A 23,971-nucleotide genomic window follows, 5' to 3' on the forward strand; every position below is an offset into this window, starting at 1 on the left:
ACACATGCTGACTTTGTCCAATCCCGTTAATGCCTTCCAAGTGTTTTGTTATCACATCCTTTATAATAGACTCTAGCATTTTCCCGACTACTGATGTTAGGCTAACTGGTCTGTAATTCCCTGTTCTTTCTCTCCCTCCTTTTTGAAATAGTGGGGTTACATTTGCCATCCTCCAATCTGTAGGAACTGTTCCAGAGTCTGTAGAATTTTGGAAGATGATCACCAATGCATCCACTATTTCCAGGGCCACTTCCTTTAGTACTCTGGGACTCATCAACCCTCTCTTATCTGATCAAAAAAACTCAATCAAGTTAGTTGAACACGATTTGGCTTTAACAAATCTGTGCTGGCTTTCCTTTATTAATCCATACTTGTCCAAGTAACTGTTAATTTTGTCCCGGATTATCGTTTCCAAACGCATCCCCACCACCGAGGTTAAACTGACTGGCCTGTAGTTGCCGGGTTTATCCTTACACCCTTTTTTGAACAAGGGTGTAACATTTGCAGTTCTCCAGTCCTCTGACACTGCTCCCATATCAAACCCACGATGCATCCCATCCAGACTGGGTGACTTATCTACTTTAAGTACAGCCAGCCCTTCTAGTACCTCCTCTTTATCAGTGTTTAGCCGATCCAGTATCTCAACTACCTCCTCTTTAACTGTGACTTTGGCAGCATCTTCTTCCTTGGTAAAGACAGGTGCAAAGTACTCATTTAGTACCTCAGCCATGCCCTCTGCCTCCATGCGTAGATCTCCTTTTTGGTCCCTAATCGGCCCCATCCCTCCTCTTACTACCCATTACTATTTATATGCCTATAGAAGACTTTTGAATTCCCCTTTATGTTAGCTGCCAGTTTATTCTCATACTCTCTCTCTCTTTGTCCTCTGTACTTTCCATATTCAACCTGGTTCTCACTTATATTATCAACCTGACATCTGTCAAACGCCCCCTTTTACAGCTTCATCTTACTCTCTATCTCTTTCGTCATCCAGGGAGCTGTGGCTATGGTTACCCTACCTTTCCCCTTCGTGTGAATGTACCTAGACTGTACCTGAACCATCTCTTTTAAAGGTCGGCCACTGTTCGATTACAGTTTTGCCTACCAATCTTTGATTACAGTTTACCCAGTCCAGATTTGTTCTCAACTCACTGAAATTGGCCCTTTCCAATTAAGTATTTTTACTCTAGATTGCTCCTTGTCTTTTTCCATAACTAATCTAAACCTTGTGATACTATGTTCACTGTTTCCCTAAATGTTCCTCCACCGACACTTGCTCCACTTGACCCACTTCATTCCCCAGATTTAGAACCAGCAATGCCTCCTTCCTCATTGGGCCGGAAACATACTGATCAAGAATGTTCTCCTGAACACACTTCAGCAATTCTTCCCCCTCTTTTCCCTCTATACTATTACCATCCCAGTCAATATTAGGATAGTTGAAGTCCCTCATTATCACTACTGTATAGTTCTTGCACCCCCCTGTAATTTCCCTGCAAATTTGCTCCTCTGTATCCTTCCCACTAGCTGGTGGCCTATAGAATACGCCCAGTAGTGTAATGGCGTCTCTATTGCTTCTTAACTTTAACCATTAGATTCTGTTCCTTGGCCCCTCCTGGACATCCTCTATCTCCAGCACTGCAATATCCTCCTTAATCAATACTGCCACTTCCCTTCCCCCCCCCCCCACTCCCTTCATATTTTCCTTTCCCTATATTTCCTGAACACCTTGTATCCAGGAATATTTAGTACCCAATCCTGTCCTTTTTTGAGCCAGCTCTCCGATATTGCCATTACATCACATTCGTTTGTGGTTATTTGCGCCTGCAGCTCACCAACTTTATTTACCACACTTCGTGCTTTTACACATATGCGCTCTAAACCTTAGACTTCCTCGTATTCTGTTAGTCTGATCCCACCTAATATTGTATTAATTCTTACTCTAGTGCTATCTGATTCTCCCAATCCTTTGTGCACCTTGTTTCTCCTTTCTAATGCTATATCCTGGTGCCCATCCCCCTTCCAAATTAATTGAAACCCTCCTTCATAGCACTAGTGATCCTCCCTGCGAGGACATTGGTCCCAGCTCTGTTGAGGTGCAACCCTTCTGTCTTGAACAGCTCCCTCCTGCCTCAGAACTGGTCGCAATGCCCCAAGAATCTGAAGCTTTCTGTCTTGCACCATGTCTCTAGCCACGCATTAACCTGACTTATCTTCCTATTTCGGTACTGACTCATGCTTGGCACTGGGAATAATGCAGAGATTACTACCTTTGAGGTCCTGTTCGTTAACTTCTTTCCTAGCTCCTGAAACTCTGACCAGAGGACCTCATCCATTTCCATATCTATGTCATCGGTACTCACGTGGACCACAACTTGGCTGTTTCCCTTATCCCCCTTTCCTGCAGAATGTTCTGCACCCTCTCTGTGATATCCTTTACCTTGGCACCAGTAAGACAACACACTGTGTGGGACTCATATCGGTGGTCACAGAAACGCCAGTCTGCCCCCCGACTCTCGAATCCCGTATGACTACTGCATTTCTACACTTCACTGTGCTCCCCTGTGCAATCGTTTACCCCATACTGCTATGCTCTGGACTGCACTCCTTTTGAGGTGTCATCATCTTCACTGTTACTCTGTGCCATACACCCAGAAGATTCCTGCACTGCCTGCTTCTTCCTACCCTTTCGGATGGCCACCCATTGTTATCCTGAACTCTCTGGCTGTGGGGTGACCACCTCCTGGAACGTACGATCCAGGAAACCTTCAGCCTCCCTTGTGCTGTGCAGTGCCTTCAGCCGCCCCTCAAACTCAGAAACCCTCTGCTTGTGTTTGAGCAACTGGAGGCATTTCCTGCACATAGAGTCATAGAGACATACAGCACGGATAGAGGCCCTTCGGCCCATCGTGTCCGCGCCGGCCATCAGCCCTGTCTACTCTAATCCCATATTCCAGCATTTGGTCCGTAGCCTTGTATGCTATGGCATTTCAAGTGCTCATCCAAATGCTTCTTGAATGTTGTGAGGGTTCCTGCCTCCACAACCCTTTCAGGCAGTGAGTTCCAGACTCCAACCACCCTCTGGGTGAAAAAGTTCTTTCTCAAATCCCCTCTAAACCTCCTGCCTTTTACCTTGAATCTATGTCCCCTTGTTATAGAACCCTCAACGAAGGGAAAAAGCTCCTTAGTATCCATCCTATCTGTGCCCCTCATAATTTTGTACACCTCAATCATGTCCCCCCTCAGCCTCCTCTGCTCCAAGGAAAACAAACCCAATCTTCCCAGTCTCTCTTCATAGCTGAAGCGCTCCAGCCCTGGTAACATCCTGGTGAATCTCCTCTGCACCCTCTCCAAAGCGATCACATCCTTCCTGTAGTGTGGCGACCAGAACTGCACACAGTACTCCAGCTGTGGCCTAACCAGTGTTTTATACAGCTCCATCATAACCTCCTTGCTCTTATATTCTATGCCTCGGCTAATAAAGGCAAGTATCCCATATGCCTTCTTTACCACCTTATCTACCTGTTCCGCCGCCTTCAGGGATCTGTGAACTTGCACACCAAGATCCCTCTGACCCTCTGTCTTGCCTAGGGTCCTCCCATTCATTGTGTATTCCCTTGCCTTGTTAGTCCCTCCAAAGTGCATCACCTCGCACTTTTCCGGGTTAAATTCCATTTGCCACTGTTCCGCCCATCTGACCAACCCATCTATATCGTCCTGCAGACTGAGGCTATCCTCCTCGCTATTTACCACCCTACCAATCTTTGTATCATCAGCGAACTTACTGATCATACCTTTTACATTCATATCCAAGTCATTAATGTAGACCACAAACAGCAAGGGACCCAGCACCGATCCCTGTGGTACCCCACTGGCCACAGGCTTCCAGTCACAAAAACAACCTTCGACCATCACCCTCTGCCTTCTGCCACTAAGCCAGTTTTGTATCCAAAGTGCCAAGGCACCCTGGATTCCATGGGCTCGTACCTTCTTGACCAGTCTCCTGTGGGGGACTTTATCGAAGGCCTTACTGAAATCCATGTATACCACATCCACTGCGTTACCCTCATCCACACGCCTAGTCACCCCCTCAAAAAATTCAATCAAATTAGTCAGACATGATCTTCCCTTGACAAAGCCATGTTGACTATCCCTGATTAATCCTTGCTTCTCCAAGTGGAGACTAATTTTGTCCTTCAGAATTTTTTCCAATAATTTTCCTACCACTGATGTTAGGCTCACTGGCCTGTAGTTCCCCGGTTTTCCCCTACTCCCCTTCTTGAATAATGGTATTACATTAGCGGTTCTGCAGTCCTCTGGCACATCCCCTGTGGCCAGAGAGGTTCTGAATATATGTGTCAGAGCCCCCGCAATCTCCTCCTTTGCCTCACACAGTAGCCTGGGATACATTTCGTCCGGGCCTGGGACACATGAAGCGTCCTGAAGTTTCCACATGGCACAGGAATTGCAGACAATGGGTCTCAGCTGCCCATCCATTATATTTAGTAACCTTTTTTCGAAACTCCCTTTTAGATATTCAATTATTATTAATTTACTTACTGTTTACTTATCCCGATTAACCCACCCTTTTATTCTAGGTCTCTCAGAGCTCCTCCTCTCTGTTCACTGTCCTTCCCACTCTCACCAAATTCACATTCAGTTCACAATCCACTTTCTTTGCAATGCCCGCTCTGTGCTTCAGCAGGTAACCTTCTACTTATGCACCTTTTTGAGAATACCAGTTACAACTGGTTCAATCAGCTTCCAGCTCACAGTAATTACCTTCTATTCAGGCAATCACTTAACAGCTGATTAAATTTATTAAAAGACTTCACTGCTTTAGCACCAGCTAACTTTGAAGGAAGTCTATTTCACATCATCCTACTGGACCCTAGTTAGTTAAATCCAAACATCTATGCATATTCCAGGAATACAAAACTTGTTGTAACTCTTTACTAGATTACAACAGTAACTACACTGTAAAAGTACTTCAGTGGATATTTTCTTTACACAGCAAGTGGTTAGGATCTGGAATGCACAGCTCGAGGGAGTGGTGGAGGCAGATTCAATCATGGCCTTCAAAAGGGAACTGCATAAGTACTTGAAACGAAAAAATGTGCAGGGCTACGGGGATAGGGCAGGGCAGTGGGACTAGCTGGATTGCTCATGCGTAGAGCCGGTGCGGACTCGATGGGCCGAATGGCCTCCTTCCGTGCTGTAACCTATGATTCTATGATAGATGCTACAGACTGGGTAGGACGTGCCTTCACTGGTGATTTTTGGGCAGTACGTTCCTGACTTGAAGCTGGCCCACTGAAAAGTAGGGAAATCCTGATGACCTTGGAACAGATCCCTTAACTCGGGGTCGTAAGACTTGAAACTGTAAAGAAAGGTAGAAAAAATGGGTATTCAACAAATGAGAGAGCGACAAAGAGCAGGAGGAACACAAATAGCTACATCACCCATCTTTGCCATTAACTGCTACTGACTTGCAGTTTCTATTAAAGTTTTAAACTTTTCTAAGTTAAATTTTAAACTAAATTTTAATTTTAATTCACCCAATACTTTACCACAGAGTCCCACTCTCACCAAATTCTCAAGTTCCTACTCAGTTCACAATCAACGCTCTGTGCTTCAGCTCCAGTGATGGTGAGGATATTGGGTCAGAAGCTCAGTTCAGGGTCAGATAGGATGCTGAGGTTGCGAACAGTCTGGTTCAGCCTCAGACAGTGTCCAGGGAGTGTGACAGAATCAGTGGCTAGGGAACAGTGTTTGCGGCGGGGAATGAAGACAATGGCTTTGGTCTTCCCAATATTTAATTTGAGGAAATTTCTGCTCATTGAATATTAGATGTCTGACCAGCAGTGTGACAAATCATAGGAAACTGAGGCATGGAGAGGTGGTGGTGAGGTAGAGCTGGGTGTTAGCATACATTTGGAATCTGATGTGTTTTTGGATGATGTCGCTGAGGAGCAGAGAAGATTAAAGGGAGATTTAATAGAGGTGTTCAAAATTATATAGTAGGGTTTTAATAGAGTAAATAAGGAGAAACTGTTTCCATTGGCAGCAGGATCGGTAACCAGAGGACTCAGATTTAAGGTATTTCGCAAAAGAACCAGAAGGGAGATAGGAAATCTTTTTACGCAGCGAGTTATGATCTGGAATGCACTGCCTGAAAGGGTGGTGGTAACAGATTCAATAGTAACTTTCAAAAGGGAGTTGGATACATACTTCAAAAGTAAAAATTTGTAGGGCTATGAGGAAATAGCTGGAAAGTGGGACTAATTGGATAGCTCTTTCAAAGAGCCGGCACAAGCACGATGGACCGAATGGTGTTTGATTGAGTCTATGAAGTTGACGTCGATAGGGTGGAGTCAACTTGGAGCATCGACGAACTGATGTTCAGTTTCGGAAAGTGGCATGAATGGGTGACAGGAAGGGGAGGAGCAGGAGAGAAGAGCCCAAGAGGGGCCTGGAGGAATAAAGGGTGATGGGTCCAGAGCGGCAGCCAAATTAGATACAGAGGAAATTCAGATTACATAGGCCTGGCAGAGATTTGAGGAGACATGTCCTGGTCGTAAACAGTGGACCTTCCCTTTACTCCAGGTGCCTTGTATCAGATAGATGAAAAATTGTTAGCCAGTACTCTCAGTACCTTAGAACCGTACAATGTTACAATATCTAATTAACGAACTGTTAGCCCACAGGTGCAAAACTTCACTGGATCAAAGACCTCACCAAGCATAATGCATTCCACGAAGCAAGGCTCACAAATTCAGCAGAAGTTGTCTTTTTTTTAAAAAAGTGAGTCTCCCTCTGTGGGTCTGTGCCAATTCGCTGTTGTTTTCCTGGGTAAAGGCTCCGATCCCTGGTCTGTGATGATACCTTGATGTTTACCTGGGTAAAGGCTCCGATCCCTGGTCTGTGATGATACCTTGATGTTTACCTGGGTAAAGGCTCCGATCCCTGGTCTGTGATGATACCTTGATGTTTACCTGGGTAAAGGCTCCGATCCCTGGTCTGTGATGATACCTTGATGTTTACCTGGGTAAAGGCTCTGATCCCTGATCTGTGATGATACCTTGATGTTTACCTGGGTAAAGGCTCCGATCCCTGGTCCGTGCTTATTCCTTGATGTTTACCTGGGTAAAGGCTCCGATCCCTGGTCTGTGATGATACCTTGATGTTTACCTGGGTAAAGGCTCCGATCCCTGGTCTGTGATGATACCTTGATGTTTACCTGGGTAAAGGCTCCGATCCCTGGTCCGTGCTTATTCCTTGATGTTTACCTGGGTAAAGGCTCCGATCCCTGGTCTGTGATGATACCTTGATGTTTACCTGGGTAAAGGCTCCGATCCCTGGTCTGTGATGATACCTTGATGTTTACCTGGGTAAAGGCTCCGATCCCTGGTCTGTGCTTATTCCTTGATGTTTACCTGGGTAAAGGCTCCGATCCCTGGTCTGTGTTTATTCCTTGATGTTTACCTGGGTAAAGGCTCCGATCCCTGGTCTGTGTTTATTCCTTGATGTTTACCTGGGTAAAGGCTCCGATCCTTGGCCTGTGTTTATTCCTTGATGTTTACCTGGGTAAAGGCTCCGATCCCTGGCCTGTGCTTATTCCTTGATGTTTTCCTGGGTAAAGGCTCCGATCCCTGGCCTGTGTTTATTCCTTGATGTTTTCCTGGGTAAAGGCTCCGATCCCTGGCCTGTGTTTATTCCTTGATGTTTACCTGGGTAAAGGCTCCGATCCTTGGCCTGTGTTTATTCCTTGATGTTTACCTGGGTAAAGGCTCCGATCCTTGGCCTGTGTTTATTCCTTGATGTTTACCTGGGTAAAGGCTCCGATCCCTGGCCTGTGCTTATTCCTTGATGTTTACCTGGGTAAAGGCTCCGATCCCTGGCCTGTGTTTATTCCTTGATGTTTTCCTGGGTAAAGGCTCCGATCCCACTTAGCACAGTGGTAGTGCCACACAACACAATGGAGGGTGACTCTGTGTCCATCAATACGAGGAGGCTCGTGACAGTCACATAGGTGGACAGAAATCTCGCCCCACTGCTAACCCAACAATTGGGGGAAAATCCACGCTATACAGACCAGGAAGATTTTAGGTTCAGATTACTGAGTTAGCCATTCTTGATCTTCCTTCGATAATGAATGGAAATATCAATTAGGATTCCTCTTATTGATCATGATTCAGTGATTCCTGCTACTAGAAATTTTGATGGGTAAGGACTGGATCAGATTCAGCTGTGATTTCCTGCCTGAATAGCCCTACTGGTATTTTAAGTGCAGCAGAATGAGGAACTGCTATTAAAGCCAGACTGCCGGGGAACCCCATGGAATCATACTCAGTATGCGTCCCTGCCTTCAGAAAAGTAGAGCTGAGGAGGATAAGAATAAACAAATTATTTGCAGTTCTGGAGCATTGTATCATTCAATGTTTACAGCGCTAGACCGGTTTGACAAGTTTATAAAATTATTTTCCTGTTAGTGGGGAAGCTGCAGCATGTTAAAGTTAATAGTTTGTATTTTACTCTATGTACTATGGCTGGGAAGTATAAGTTTTGTGTTCGTTATCCAAATGGGTATTTAAACTAGATAAAACACATTTCCATTGATACAATAAAGGCTCCCATCAGGTGATTTACAAAGAATGTATTTTTGGTAAACCATTAGTAGAGGACCTTAGCAGAGTGTTTAATCTTAAATAACTCCTTTCATGTGAACTAGCGTACAAATTATTGTGTGATGAAAGCAAATGGTTGTATTGTTCTGCATTTCAGGAAGGAGATTGCCAAGATTCTGAAAAGCTCTTACCTGCGTGCCTTGAACATGGCCTCATTCTTTATTGCTAGCAAGATCATATTATTTGTTACGTTCATGATGTACGTGCTACTCGGCAACACTATCTCAGCAAGTCGTGTGTTTGTCACAGTATCACTGTACAGTGCTGTGAGACTCACGGTCACCCTGTTTTTCCCAGCAGCTATTCAGACAGTTTCTGAGGGATTAATCAGCATAAGAAGGATAAAGGTATGTTCAAGTATTGAAAAATAATGCTAATGCTAATTTTGCTTTTCTTGGCAAGGGAAAGGTTTCTTACTTTGGTGCATTTTCATGCTCAAGGTGAGGGATATTGGTGCAAGGAAATAGAACACTTTGCAGGTTAAGGCACCCCAGCATTAAGTGATAAATACAACATTAATACTCTGTAGGAGCAGAAGGTTATAGGAAGTAACAATAAAATATCTGTTAGGAGCATAGGAACAGGAGTAGGCCATTCAGCCCCTCGAACCTGTTCCGCCATTAAATTAGATAATGGCTGCTCTGTATTTTAACTTCATTTACCCACCTTGGTTCCATATCCCTTAATTACAGAATCATCGAAATTTACGGCACGGAAGGAAGCCATTTGGCCCATCGTGTCTGTGTCAGTCGAAAAAGAGCTATTATGCTTAATCCCACTTTACAGCACTTGGTCCGTGGCCTTGTAGGTTATGGTACTTCAAGTGCACAACCAAGTACTTTTAAATGTGGTGAGGGTTTCTGCCTCTGCCACCCTTTCAGGCAGTGAGTTCCAGACCCCTACCACCCTCTGGGTGAAAACATTTCTCCTCAGTTCCTCTCTAATCCTTCTACCAATTACTTTAAATCTATGCCCCCTGATTATTGACCTCTCTGCTAAGGGAAATAGGTCCTTCCTATTCATTCTATCTAGGCCCCTCATAATTTTGTATATCTCAATTAAATCTTCCTTCTGCCTCCTTTGTTCCAAACAAAACAACCCCAGCCTATCCAACCTTTCCCCATAGCTAAAATTCTCGAGTCCTGGCAACATCCTCGTAAATCTCCTCTGTACCCTCTCTAGTGCAATCACATCTTTCCTGTAATGTGGTGACCAGAGCTGTACACAGTACTCAAGCTGTGGCCTAACTTAGCATTTTGTGCAGTTCTAGCACAACCTCCCTGCTCTTATATTCTATTCTTTGGCTAATAAAGGAAAGTATCCCATATACCGCCTCAACCACCATATCCACCTGTCCTGCTACCTTCAGGGATCTGTGGATATGCACTCCAAGGTGCCTTTGTTCCTCGACACGTCTCAGTATCCTCCCATTTATTGTGTATTCCCTAGCCTTGTTTGCCCTCCCCAAATGCATTACCTCACACTTCTCCGGGTTGAATTCTATTTGCTACTTTCCTGCTCACCTGACCAGTCCATTGATATCTTCCTGCAGTCTACAGCTTTGCTCCTCCTTATCAACCACACAGCCAATTTTTGTATCATCCGCAAACTTCTTAATCATGCCCCCTACATTTAAGTCTAAATCATTAATATATATCACAAAAAGCAAGGGACCTAGTACTGAGCCCTGCAAAACCCCATTGGAAACTGCCTTTCAGTCACAAAAACACCTGTCGACCATTACTCTTTGCTTCCTGCCACTGAGTCAATTTTGGATCCAACTTGCCACTATCCCTTAGATCCTATGGGCTTTTACTTTTTTGACCAGTCTGCCATGTTGGACCTTGTCAAAAGCCTTGCTAAAATTCATGTAGACTACATCAAACGTGCTACCCTCATTGATCCTCCTTGCTACCTCCTCAAAAAATTCAATCAAGTTAGTCAAGTTACCCTTGACTAACAATAATCTATTAATCTCTGTTTTGAAATTTTCAATTGACCTAGCCTCAATACCTTTTGTTAGGGAAGGATATTAAGGGATATGGAACCAAGGATGTGAAAACATGTGATCATAATATCATTAGGTTTAGAATAGTTATGGAAAAGGACAAGGAACAATCAACCGTAAAAATATTTAACTGGAGGAGGGCTAATTTCAGTGATTTAAAAGGGATCTTGCCCTGGTGGATTGGAATCAAAAATTGGTAGGCAAAACAATAATTGAACAATGGGAGGGGTTCGAGGAGGAGATGGTTCGGGTACAGAGTAGACACATTCCCACAAGTGTGAAAGGAAGGACATCCAAAGCTAGAGCTGCCTGGATGACTAAAGATATAGAGATTAAAATGAAACAGAAAAAGGAGGCTTATGACAAATGTATGGTTAGTGATACAGTAGAGAACCAAGCTAAATACAGAAGGTACCGAGGACAAAGAGAGAGTATGAGAATAGATTTGGACTGATTAGGGACAAAAAAGGAGATCTCTGGAGTCGGAGGGCATGGCTAAGGTACTAAATCAATACTTTGCATCGGTCTTCACTAGAGAAGAGGATGCTACTAATGTTGTAGTAAAGGTGGAGGTAGTAGTGATATTGGATAGGCTAAAAATAGATAAAGAGGAGGTACTTAAAAGGTTGGCAGTACTCAAAGTACAGAAGTCACCCAGTTCAGAAGGGATGCATTTTTTTTTTATTCGTTCACGGGATGTGGGCGTCGCTGGCAAGGCCGGCATTTATTGCCCATCCCTAATTGCCCTGGAGAAGGTGGTGGTGAGCCGCCTTCTTGAACCGCTGCAGTCCGTGTGGTGACGGTTCTCCCACAGTGCTGTTAGGAAGGGAGTTCCAGGATTTTGACCCAGTGACAATGAAGGAACGGCGATATATTTCCAAGTCGGGATGGTGTGTGACTTGGAGGGGAACGTGCAGGTGGTGTTGTTCCCATGCGCCTGCTGCCCTTGTCCTTCTAGGTGGTAAGAGGTCGCGGATTTGGGAGGTGCTGTCGAAGAAGCCTTGGCGGGTTGCTGCAGTGCATCCTGTGGATGGTGCACACTGCAGCCACAGTGCGCCGGTGGTGAAGGGAGTGAATGTTTAGGGTGGTGGATGGGGTGCCAATCAAGCGGGCTGCTTTATCTTGGATGGTGTCGAGCTTCTTGAGTGTTGTTGGAGCTGCACTCATCCAGGCAAGTGGAGAGTATTCCATCACACTCCTGACTTGTGCCTTGTAGATGGTGGAAAGGCTTTGGGGAGTCAGGAGGTGAGTCACTCGCCGCAGAATACCCAGCCTCTGACCTGCTCTCGTAGCCACAGTATTTATATGGCTGGTCCAGTTAAGTTTCTGGTCAATGGTGACCCCCAGGATGTTGATGGTGGGGGATTCGGCGATGGTAATGTCATTGAATGTCAAGGGGAGGTGGTTAGACTCTCGTTGGAGATGGTCATTGCCTGGCACTTATCTGGCGCGAATGTTACTTGCCACTTATCAGCCCAAGCCTGGATGTTGTCCAGGTCTTGCTGCATGCGGGCTCGGACTGCTTCATTATCTGAGGGGTTGCGAATGGAACTGAACACTGTGCAGTCATCAGCGAACATCCCCATTTCTGACCTTATGATGGAGGGAAGGTCATTGATGAAGCAGCTGAAGATGGTTGGGTCTTGGACACTGCCCTGAGGAACTCCTGCAGCAATGCCCTGGGGCTGAGATGCTTGGCCTCCAACAACCACTACCATCTTCCTTTGTGCTAGGTATGACTCCAGCCAATGGAGAGTTTTCCCCCTGATTCCCATTGACTTCAATTTTACTAGGGCTCCTTGGTGCCACACTCGGTCAAATGCTGCCTTGATGTCAAGGGCAGTCACTCTCACCTCACCTCTGGAATTCAGCTCTTTTGTCCATGTTTGGACCAAGGCTGTAATGAGGTCTGGAGCCGAGTGGTCCTGGCGGAACCCAAACTGTGCATCGGTGAGCAGGTTATTGGTGAGTAAGTGCCGCTTGATAGCACTGTCGACGACACCTTCCATCACTTTGCTGATGATTGAGAGTAGACTGATGGGGCGGTAATTGGCCGGATTGGATTTGTCCTGCTTTTTGTGGACAGGACATACCTGGGCAATTTTCCACATTGTCGGGTGGATGCCAGTGTTGTAGTAGTCCTGGAACAGCTTGGCTAGAGGCGCAGCTAGTTCTGGAGCACAAGTCTTCAGCACTACAGCTGGGATGTTGTCGGGGCCCATAGCCTTTGCATCCTAAGTTACTAAGGGAAGTAAGGGCAGAAATTGCGGAGGCTCTGGCCGCACTCTTCCAATCCTTCTTAGATATAGGAGAATGGAGGATTGCAAATGTAATACCACTGTTCAAAAAAGGGGAGAGGGATAAACCCAGCAATTACAGGCCAGTCAGCCTAATGTCAGTGGTGGGGAAACTTTCAGATACAGCAATCCAGAACAAAATTAATTGACACTTGGAAAAGTATGGGCTAATAAATGAAAGTCAGCACAGATTTGTTAAAGGAAAATCTTGTTTGACTAACTTGATTGAGTTCTTTGATGAAGTAACGGAGAGGATTGATGAGGGTAGTGCAGTTGATGATATGTATATGGGCTTTCAAAAGGTATTTGATAAAGTATCAAAAAAAACCATAATAGACTTGTAAGCAAAATTAAAGCCCATGGGATTAAAGGGACAGTGGCAGCATGGATACAAAATTGGCTAAGGGACAGAAAGCAAAGAGTAGTGGTGAATGGTTGTTTCTCAGACTGGAGGGAAGTAGTGGTGTTCTCCAGGGGTCAGTATTAGGACCACTGCTCTTTTTGATATATATCAATGACCTGACCTTAGGTAATTAGGGTATAATTTCAAAGTTTGGAAATGTAGTAAACAATGTGGAAGATAGTAACAGACTTCAGGAGGATATAGACAGGTGAAATAGGCAGACAAATGGCAGATGAAATTTAATGCAGAGAAGTGTGAAGTGATGCATTTTGGCAGGAAGAATGAGGAGAGGCAATATAAACTAAATGATATAACTTTAAAAGGGGTACAGGAACAGAGACACCTGGCAGTGTATGTTCACAAATCTTTGAAGGTGGCAGGAGAAGTTGAGAAGGCTGTTACAAAAGCATATGGGATCCTGGGCTTTATTAATAGTGGCATAGATTTCAAAAGCAAGGAAGTTATGCTAAAGCTTTATGAAGCACTAGTTAGGCCTCAGCTGGAATATTGTTCAGTTCTGGGCACCACACTTTAGGAAGGGTGTCAAGGCCTTAGAGAGGATGCAGAAGAGATTTACTAGAATGTTACTGGGGATTTGGGACTTCAGTTATCTGTAGAGAGTGGAGAAGCTAGAGTTGTTCTCCATTGAGCAGAGAAGGCTAATCTGAGATTTGATAGAGTTGTTCAAAATCATGAATGGTTTTGATAGAGTAAATAAGGAGAAACTGTTCCGAGTGCAGAAGGGTCAGTAACCAGAGTTCACAGATTTACGGTGATTGTCAAAAGAACCAGAGGCGACATGAGGTAAAACATTTTTACGCAGAGAATTGTTATGATCTGGAATGCACTGCCTGAAAGGGTGGTAGAAGCAGATTCAATAATAACTTTCAAAAGGGAATTGGATAAATACTTGAAGGATAAAAATTTACTGGGATATGTTGAAAGTGCAGCGAAATGGACTAATTGGCTAGCTCAAAGAGCCGGCACAGGCACGAAGGGTCGAATGGCCTCCTTCTGTGCTGTAACATACTATGTTATTAAGATTTCCACTACCCTTTGGGTGAAGAAGTGCTTCCTGACATCATCCCTGAACGGCCTTGCTCTAATTTTAAGATTATGCTCCTTTGTCCTGGACTCCCGCACCAGAGGATATGGTTCTTGTCTATCTACATTATCAAATCCTCTAATCATCTGAAGCACCTCAGTTATATCACCTCTTAATTTTCTACGGTGGAGGGAATGCAAGCCTAATCTATGCAACCTGTCCTCATAAATTAACCCTTTTAGCCCTGGTATTATTCTGGTGAAACGGCGCTGCACCGAGGTCCAACCATCTTCAGCTGCTTCATCAATGACCTTCCCTCCATCATAAGGTCAGAAATGGGGATGTTCGCTGATGATTGCACAGTGTTCAGTTCCATTCGCAACCCCTCAGATAATGAAGCAGTCCGAGCCTGCATGCAGCAAGACCTGGACAACATCCAGGCTTGGGCTCATAAGTGGCAAGTAACATTCGCGCCAGATAAGTGCCAGGCAATGACCATCTCCAACAATTTGTGGTGTCGATGGTAGTCATGATGTGGAGATGCCGGTGATGGACTGGGGTTGACAATTGTAAACAATTTTACAACACCAAGTTATAGTCCAGCAATTTTATTTTAAATTCACAAGCTTTCGGAGATTTTCTCCTTCCTCAGGCAAATGTTTCAAGATCTTGAAACATTTGCCTGAGGAAGGAGAAAATCTCCGAAAGCTTGTGAATTTAAAATAAAATTGCTGGACTATAACTTGGTGTTGTAAAATTGTTTACATCTCCAACAAGAGAGAGCCTAACTACCTCCCCTTGACATTCAACGGCATTACCATCGCCGAATCCCCCACCATCAACATCCTGGGGGTCACCAGTGACCAGAAACTTAACTGGACCAGCCATATAAATACTGTGGCTACAAGGGCAGGTCAGAGGCTGGGTATTCTGCGACGAGTGACTCACCTCCTGACTCCCCAAAGCCTTTCCACCGTCTACAAGGCACAAGTCAGGAGTGTGATGGAATACTCTCCACTTGCTTGGATGAGTGCAGCTCCAACAACACTCGAGAAGCTCGACACCATCCAAGATAGAGCAGCCCACTTGATTGGCACCCCATTCACCACCCTAAACATTCACTCCCTTCATCACCGGTGCACAGGATGCACTGCAGCAACTCGCCAAGGCTTCTTCGACAGCACCTCCCAAACCCGTGACCTCTACCACCTGGAAGGACAAGAGCAGCAGGCACATGGGAACAACACCACCTGCACGTTCCCCTCCAAGTCACACACCATCCCGACTTGGAAATATATCGCCGTTCCTTCATCGTTGCTGGGTCAAAATCCTGGAACTCCCTTCCTAACAGCGCTGTGGGAGAACCTTCACCACACGGACTGCAGCGGTTCAAAAAGGCGGCTCACCACCACCTTCTCAAGGGCAATTAGGGATGGGCAATAAATGCCAGCCTCGCCAGCGACGCCCACATCCCATGAACGAATAAAAAAAAAACCCTCTAAGACGATTATATCCTTCCTGAGGTGCAGTGCCCAGAACTGAACGCAGTATTCCCGAGGTATGTACGGTGTCCAGAACAGAATGCAATACTCCAGATGACGTCTAACTAGACCTTTTATACAACTGTAGCATAACTTCCATCCCCTTGAGATGAAGGCTAACATCCCATTTGCCTTTTAAATTATCTTTTGTGGCTGTCCCCTAGTTATTAGTGATTTCTGTGCTCCCCTAAATCTCTGTTCTCTTCCACAGTTCCTAGCTTCCCACCATTTAGAAAATACTCTGATCTATCTTTCTTGGATGACCTCGCAGTTCCCCACATTGAACTCCATCAGCCACAGTTTAGCCCACTCACGTAATCTATCAATGTCCCTTTGCAACTTTCTGCTCCCGTTTACACTACTTATTGTGCCATCTACCTTAATGTCGTCAGTAAACATGGATATACGGCTCTCGATTCCTTAATTTAAGTCATTGATTAAATATAGTGAAAAGCTGAGCCCCAGAACAGATCTCTGGGGGACACCACCAGCCACATCCTGCCAATTTGAGTACATACCCATTATCCCTACTCTCTGTCTCCTACCTCCCTAGTCATGTCAAAAGGTTGCTTCCAATTTCATGCGCTTCTGTTTTTTCCTAACAATCTCTTGTATTAAAAATAAAGCAGGAGTGATGAAAAATAAGAACATATTAATTGCCTGAATAGCAATGTACAGAGCATCAGAAACAAAGTGTGGTGAGTCACAAAAATGTGAAAGAAAAACACAGTCAGCACATATAGGATTGGTGAGGACAGTTACCCAAATAAGAGTTCTGTACATGAATGCCTATAGCATAAGAAATAAAACAAATAAGTTGAAAGCACAAATTCAGCTTAAGGGATATTATGTATTAGTTATTACAAAGATGTAGCTATAAACTGGATAATATTCTAGGCTATAGGATCTTGAGAAAGGGCTGGGAAATTGAGGGAGGAGGAGTAGCAATATTGATAAAAGACACAGAGTAGTAGAAAGAAAAAGGTTTTCAGTACAGGGTGATCTGGCTGTGGAAACACAATGGGTAGAATTAAGGAACATCAAAGGATGCAAGACCCTGGTGGGAATTGTCTACAGACCTTCTGATAGCACTGATGTATTGGTGGGATGTATAAATACTGAGATCAGGGAAGCATGCAGCAGAAACAATGTGATTTAAAATGGGGGATTTTAATTTTCACAGACACTGGGAGAAGTAGAACAGCTTAAGTAGTAAAGGCAATGAATTTCTAGAATGTTTTTAGGACAGCTTTCTAGAACAATATGTTTTAAAACTGATAGGAGAACAGGCCATAGGAGGTTTGATAATGAGCAACAAACCAGAATTAGTTAACAATCTGATGGTAAGGGAACGTCTTGCGAATAGTGGCCATAATATGGTTGAATTTGATATTAGGTTTGAGAAGGAGGAGGGAGAGTCACCAAACCAAGGTTTTAAATTTGAGTAAGGCAAACTTCAAAGGGATGTGAAATAAATTGATCACAGTATACTGGGCTGAACTGTTAATGGATAAACCTACAGACAAACAGTGGGAAGTATTCAAAGAAGTATTTGGTACAATACAAAACCAGTACATATCCATAAAAGGCAACAGCTCCACTTGTGTAGTTAAGGAACCATGGTCAACAAATGAGGTAAGAGACAGTATCAAACTTTCAAGGGATATCAAAGCTAACAGTAAAAGATTTTATAAATATATTAAGAAAGAGAGTGGTTAAGGGAAATGTAGGCCTATTAAAGACAGATGCCGGTGAGACTATAATGGACAATAAGGAAATGGCAGACTTGTTGAATGAATACTTGTATCTGTTTTCACAGTAGAGAAAAGTCAAAATACCAGGGAACCTAAAAATAAGTCAGAGAGAGGATGCTATTGACACATAATGGGACTCAAGATGGAAAATTCTCCAGGACCTCATGGTTTCCACCTCAGGGTATTAAAGGAATAAGAAGAGAAAATTGCAGATATGTTGGTCATAATTTTCCAAAGCCCTCTAGTTTCGGGAATTGTGCCTTTTGGATTGGAAAATTGCAAATATGTCAGTCCAATATTTAAGAAGGGGGTGAGGGAGATACCAGGAAACTACAGACCTGTCAGTTTAACATCAATTTTGGGAAGTTATTGAATCTATCATCAGAGATGGTTATTGTGGATTTGGACAAATACGATCCGATCAAAGAGAGTCAACATGTATTTCTGAAGGGTAGGTCATATCTGTCTAATCTAGTTGAATGTTTTCATGAGGTCACTAGCATGGTGGCTAGGGCAGTATCTACGGATGTTGTCTATATGGACTTCCAGAAGGCATTTGCTAAGGTTCCACACAAAAGATTGAGCAAAATTAAAAGCGCATGGAATTGGAGGTAACCTTGTGACATGAGTTAGTAATTGGTTGAGGGGTAGGAGTCAGAGAGTGGGGATAAAGTGTTTGTTCTCTGATTGGTGGGATGTGACAAGTGGTGTTCCCCAGGGATCTGTACTGGGGCCTCAGCTTTTCATCATATACTAATGACTTGGATGAAGGAACAGAGATTCGTATATCCACATTTGCAGATGACACTAAGTTAGGGGACACAGTAAGTTGTGTAGATGGGAGCAGGAAGTTACAAAGGGACGTAGATGGACTGAGTGAGTGAGTGAGCAAAACTGGCAGGCTATAGAGGTGAATTGGATAGTATTCTAACCCGCAGTGTTGCCCCTCATCCCTCCGATGAAAAGAATAGAGGGGGTAATTGTAGTGTAACAAGAGGAAACCTGCCACAGATACATGAATAACTGTCACTGCTTAAACATCTGATGGTTTGAGAAATTCTGAGTACAGAAGAAAATTACTGTAGTTACTGTACTTCATTCATGAACTATTTCTGTATATCCTTTTTCCATTTAGTCTGACACATCAACTCTATAATAGTCTCTATCTCACTCTACACTTTTTTGTGAGGGGTGAGAGAAGATTAAGTACTGCACTGCATAACTGAGCAATCACGGTATTGTCTTTGCAAATTTACAACCGTGTCATTGCAGCTGATCTTTCTCCCATCAGAGACATTGGCCTACATCTTCCAATCGGGCATATGCATGATTGGGAAGTCAGACGGTGCAGAACGAGCACCTGCCCGATCATTAGTGCGCTGGGCCTGCATGTGTTTGAGGTCAGCATTGTTACACCTCCTGAAACATTTTGAGACTGTTTTCTGTGTTAAAGGCACTATGTAAATATAAGTTGTTGCTGGTATACAAAGCTCCTGTGATTGGGAACGGACTTGTTTTTGAGCAGAAAATCTGTGCTACTACAAAATTTCAAGGCCTGCAGCAACTTATAGAAGCTGGGTGATGGTACACTTTGAAAAACAGGATAATTTGATCAAAAATATCAGTAATAAGTACAGCAAAGCAGAAAATCCCATGTTTCTCTGGGGTGGGGCCCCTGAAATTCTCCTGCAGGAAGTCATGCAGAGGAAGGGGCCGCCTTCAGCAATGAGCACCGCTGGGCCCGAAGAAGAACAGATTAGGGAGATGGTGTTGATTAGTGTCAATGCCATCTCTACCATTCCTGCACACTGAAGCAATGCTATAAGAAGCATAATGATCTTACTAGGTTAGCCAAGGTAGGAGAATGCAATGTACTAAGTGTAAAATTTCCTCCCATTCACACTGTCTTAAAGTACTTTCAGTGCTCACCATGAATGTTCGTTATGTAGCAGGGTGTAATTTCAAGCTGCAGCCTTCACCTGGAAATGTTCCTTAGAATTGCATAGAATTTTATAGCTCAGAAACAGGCCATTGGGCCCAACAGGTCCATACCGGTGTTGGTGCTCCACATGAGCCTTGTCCTACTATACTTCATGGATCAAGCAGTGCAACAGTTGGAATATACACCCTTCACACATCTTTACATGAATTCAGCCCAAAGAATTCTCTCATCAAATGTTGCTTCATGGTGCATGTACACGACTGTATGCCCTCGTGATTTTAAGAACTTCTCGTTTATTACAGTCTGGTTTAAGGAGAAGACCACCCCTTATAAAAGGGAAAGAAGAACAGGAGGAGGACCCCCCAAACAAATGACCCCAGGACTTTAAAGAAAGAGTTAGCGGCAGAGCACTGGCTGCATTAAAGAACATGAATGGGCAGGAACTGGTGGTAATGGCAGAAAAGGAGCTGAAACCCACTGACTGAAGGGCCAGCTTTTGTCCTTTCTTGGCTGATGAGCCCAGAGATTGGGATGTCATGAGACCTGCATTTAAAGGAAAGGTGCTTTTTGAGCATTGGTACAGTCATTGAGGACTGTGCCAAGCAGCATGCTGCAGATGGCGACAGGAGCTCAATTACAGCATGCATGCTGCCTCGCGTGACAATTTTACAACACTGCAGTTCACCCATGAAGCGTGTGGCAACCCTAAGGACATATACTGTAGAGACCCCATGCCAGAGGCCCTAAGAGCAGGTACTGCTTCAGTGAATGCTTTGACTGCTGTTAGAGGCCTGGAGTTTCAACAACAAAAGAGTCATGATGTAGTGCTTTACTGATCTCCTTGTTGCCATTAGCTCTACTATCGCATCAATCAGTGACGATGGTGACGCGATACCCTGAAACAGGGGTATAAATGATGGTGCTGTCATTAAGGATAACCACACATCCAGACCCTCGTGCCAATCCCCTCTGATACCTATATATGCCAGAAAGCATGCAAGGCCAGGCTGACCGTAGTGGTGGAGCCTACAGCAGAGCCATCTCAGGCCCCAGCTGCTGGGTGCGGGGGGGGGTGTGATTTAAGGTCTCCTCAATCTCAGGAGGCTCTTACGGATACACAACAGCCAGACACCTGTGTACTTCTGCCCCTGAGGTAGCAATTAGACAGAGAAGCACATTAAATGGAAACGGATATATATCATTCACTGTCACAAAGGAGAGGTACCCGTGAACCAAATAGTAGGCCCTCTCACACATCACATACGATTATTTAAAAAGTTGATTGCACTACAGCTAGACTGTGTGCAGAAATTGTTCTTTTTAAGGTTTTGCATCATGTCTCAGCAGGTGGTAGGAATGGAAACTTTGGGGGTTGAGTGGTAAAGTTAAGGCACTGTTGGTGAAGGCAGATTAGTGGATGGCATGGAGAAGATGACTATTAATGCAGTGGGCAGATTTTCATGTTACGAGACGGTCTCTATACCAGATTGCTGATAGGTTCTTGCAACTAGAAACGGATTCTCTTTTGCAACCTATTTAGAATCCTCCTGCTCTTCTTTCTGGTCCCCTCGTTGGGCTAAGTGAGTTCCTCCTCCGTGGCTTCCATGAAGATGACTCTTTGCAGATGAAAGTAATGCAGTATGCAGCAGAATACCATGATCTTTTACATGTTAGCTGGGCTGTAATGCAGGATGACCCCAGACCTGTCCAAATATCTATATAGCTACTTCAACTTGCTCCATGATTACTCTGATTGATGCATGAGACCTCACTGCATGTTTTCAGCTGGTGTCATTCGATCTTCAAAGGTGTATTAGTCATGTCTGCAATATGTAATCTTGATCACCGAGGAGCCTCCCTGTCGCTCACACCGTCGGGTGAATTTTTAGTGGGATGATCAACTACCTTAAAATGAAGGCCTCCTGATCACTGCCTGGGAAACAATAGCCTCTATAATCTAGTGCTGATGGTTGCAAATATGCCAGACATTCATAGAGTGAAATCCTTTCCAATTTATGTAGGTAATGGCATTGTGCAAGGCCACATGGATACAATCTATATGTCCCTGGGCCATCAGGCAACCTGCCACTCTGTAAAATTGCACTATCCTCTAGTGTTGCTATCAATTTTCCATGGGGATGGAAATTGCTTGCTAAAGCTAATGAGGTGCCAGTCACTAACTTTCTATATCTATGGACTGCTGATTGGTTTATGTTGCTGATATCCTCAGTGGCACCTTGAAATGAAGTTGAAACACAAATGTTAAGGACCGTTGTGACCTTAATGGCCATTGGCAATGCTGTGCCTGTGGAGGAGTTTGGCTGAAAGTTACCATGGAGCATATGGCACAATTCTACCACAGCCTTTTTAAATCTCAGAATCTGCAGCCACTGCTTTCCTGAGAAGTCGAGGAATACATGTACCTATCCCTGTAGATGCAGCTGTGAAGGTACCAACAGGTGGTGCAGCCTAACCAGCCTGGTATCTCTGTGTTGGTCCTCCTATTCTTCCTCAAAAAACGTAAAGGTAGATTTCCATGGGGAGACCCATTGTGCTACTGTTGTTGATACCAAAAAACATTAATGCCCCAACAATTGGGCCACGGTACCTGATTAGCTAAATGGATGGAGGGAAAAAAAGATTCTGAAATGACCTTAAACTGCAGATCTTCATATAGGGCTTTATAAATCCACTTGGGTGAACTGCTCAGTCCCAAGCAATCGTGTACACCCATTTTAAATAGGCAAGAGATGGAGTCAGTGAAAACCCCAGGCAGATCCCAGGGAATTGAGTGAAGGGCACTATTATCGTTCTGGCCTCTTTTTAATATCATAAACAGCAAACTGATGGGCATTTATGGCGCTAGTGTAAAGCCTGACTGAAAAATTGGATGGGGTGCTAAATGAATGGAAAACCAGTAGGTATGCTCATTTCATATCTGTTTATTAGGTGTAATTGATTGGAAAATTTAAGCCATAATCAAGTTCAAACCTGGTTATTACCTTAGGCCGCATAAAAAAAAATTCTAGGGCAGTTATATCCAGAAGTCAAAGAGAGAAAAGCCATGAATACTGGAAATCTGAAATGCAAATAGAAAACACTAGAAAGAAAAGATATAGCAGGTCAGACTGCATTGGATGGCAAAAGCTAGATATTGTGTATGGTACCTTTCATCAGAAAGGAGGTCTCAGATGCTTCGTAGGGTTATTGGGAATATATACACGGTCTTAGGGAGCCTGTGCTCCACTACTTATTTCCCTGTTCCAAAGGATTCAGGTCGACACCAATTGGTTACGGTGGCACGTACTTTATTACGAAGAACAGTTTAATACACTCAGTATTCAAGCAGCAGTTTACAGAATGGAAACTGGAGATATATTACTTGCTTCCACTCTGGGTAGAGCTCGCACCTTGGCCTCTCTCCTATCACAGTCGTCACAGCCCCAACCCTCCCGATCCTGCCTTTTGCAGACTTCTTTCCTCCTTCCGACACGGGCGTTGGGCTCCGGCCAGCACGTCTGTCTTAACAACTCTAGTCTGCTGCTCTGGAGGGATCTTCTACGTTGGACCTTTGTTTGAGCTGTGTTTTCATACACTGTTTAGCAGGAAGTCCTGTGGTGAGCTGACTAAACATCCTCAGCACAGATAGGCTATGTTTGGCCTCGCTATCAGCTTGATAAAAGGGATCCGGACTAGGCGGCACCTGACCTGACATCATCGACTTGCTGAGACAATGGCAAGACATTTAACCTCATCATGAGGAGATGGCTAGTAATGTTACCTTGCTCAGGACAATGGCAAGGTACTTAATCTCATCAATATGGATGACCTCATCTCTCTGGGAGAAGGTGGCCCACCCTTTCCCAGACATCTCAAACATAGAGTGAGCTGTGGGTTTGAATTACACATCTTACACATTACTGTACCCCCGTGAGGGCCAGTGCCCGTGGAACTGTACCCCCGTGAGGGCCAGTGCCCGTGGAACTGTACCCCCGTGAGGGCCAGTGCCTGTGGAACTGACTTCAATGGAAATAAAAATGGGGAGAGATGTAAATGGGCTGCCGACTCGCTATCACCCGTTTTACACTAATCACAAAAGTCAAGATCTGCAGATCGACCTCCAGCTATAATTTAGAAAATTTACCAATTATGTTAGAATATCTACTAAATAGTAAAGTCTTGAGAGTCTGTCTTGGCTGCACTGATTTAGCATTTACAGTGTGCTTAGAGGGGACAAATTCTCGCTCCCGTGCCCCCTCCCTTCCTCCATTAAATCAGCACCAAACCCAATGTT

General features: G+C 44.3%; 1 protein-coding gene across 3 annotated transcripts in view; it reads left to right on the plus strand.

Moving 5' to 3' along the window:
- The window catches only part of abcc4 (ATP binding cassette subfamily C member 4 (PEL blood group)), a 376,726-nt gene that overhangs the window by 104,875 nt on the left and 247,880 nt on the right, over positions 1-23,971 (plus strand). For all 3 annotated transcript variants that reach the window (XM_067986483.1, XM_067986484.1, XM_067986485.1), the window contains one exon: positions 8,785-9,034. In XM_067986483.1, the coding sequence (XP_067842584.1) occupies positions 8,785-9,034 (250 nt within the window). The remainder of the gene's footprint in view (positions 1-8,784; positions 9,035-23,971) is intronic.

This window comes from Heptranchias perlo, chromosome 6, assembly GCF_035084215.1.
Source record: "Heptranchias perlo isolate sHepPer1 chromosome 6, sHepPer1.hap1, whole genome shotgun sequence".
In the NCBI taxonomy this organism is placed as follows: domain Eukaryota; kingdom Metazoa; phylum Chordata; class Chondrichthyes; order Hexanchiformes; family Hexanchidae; genus Heptranchias; species Heptranchias perlo.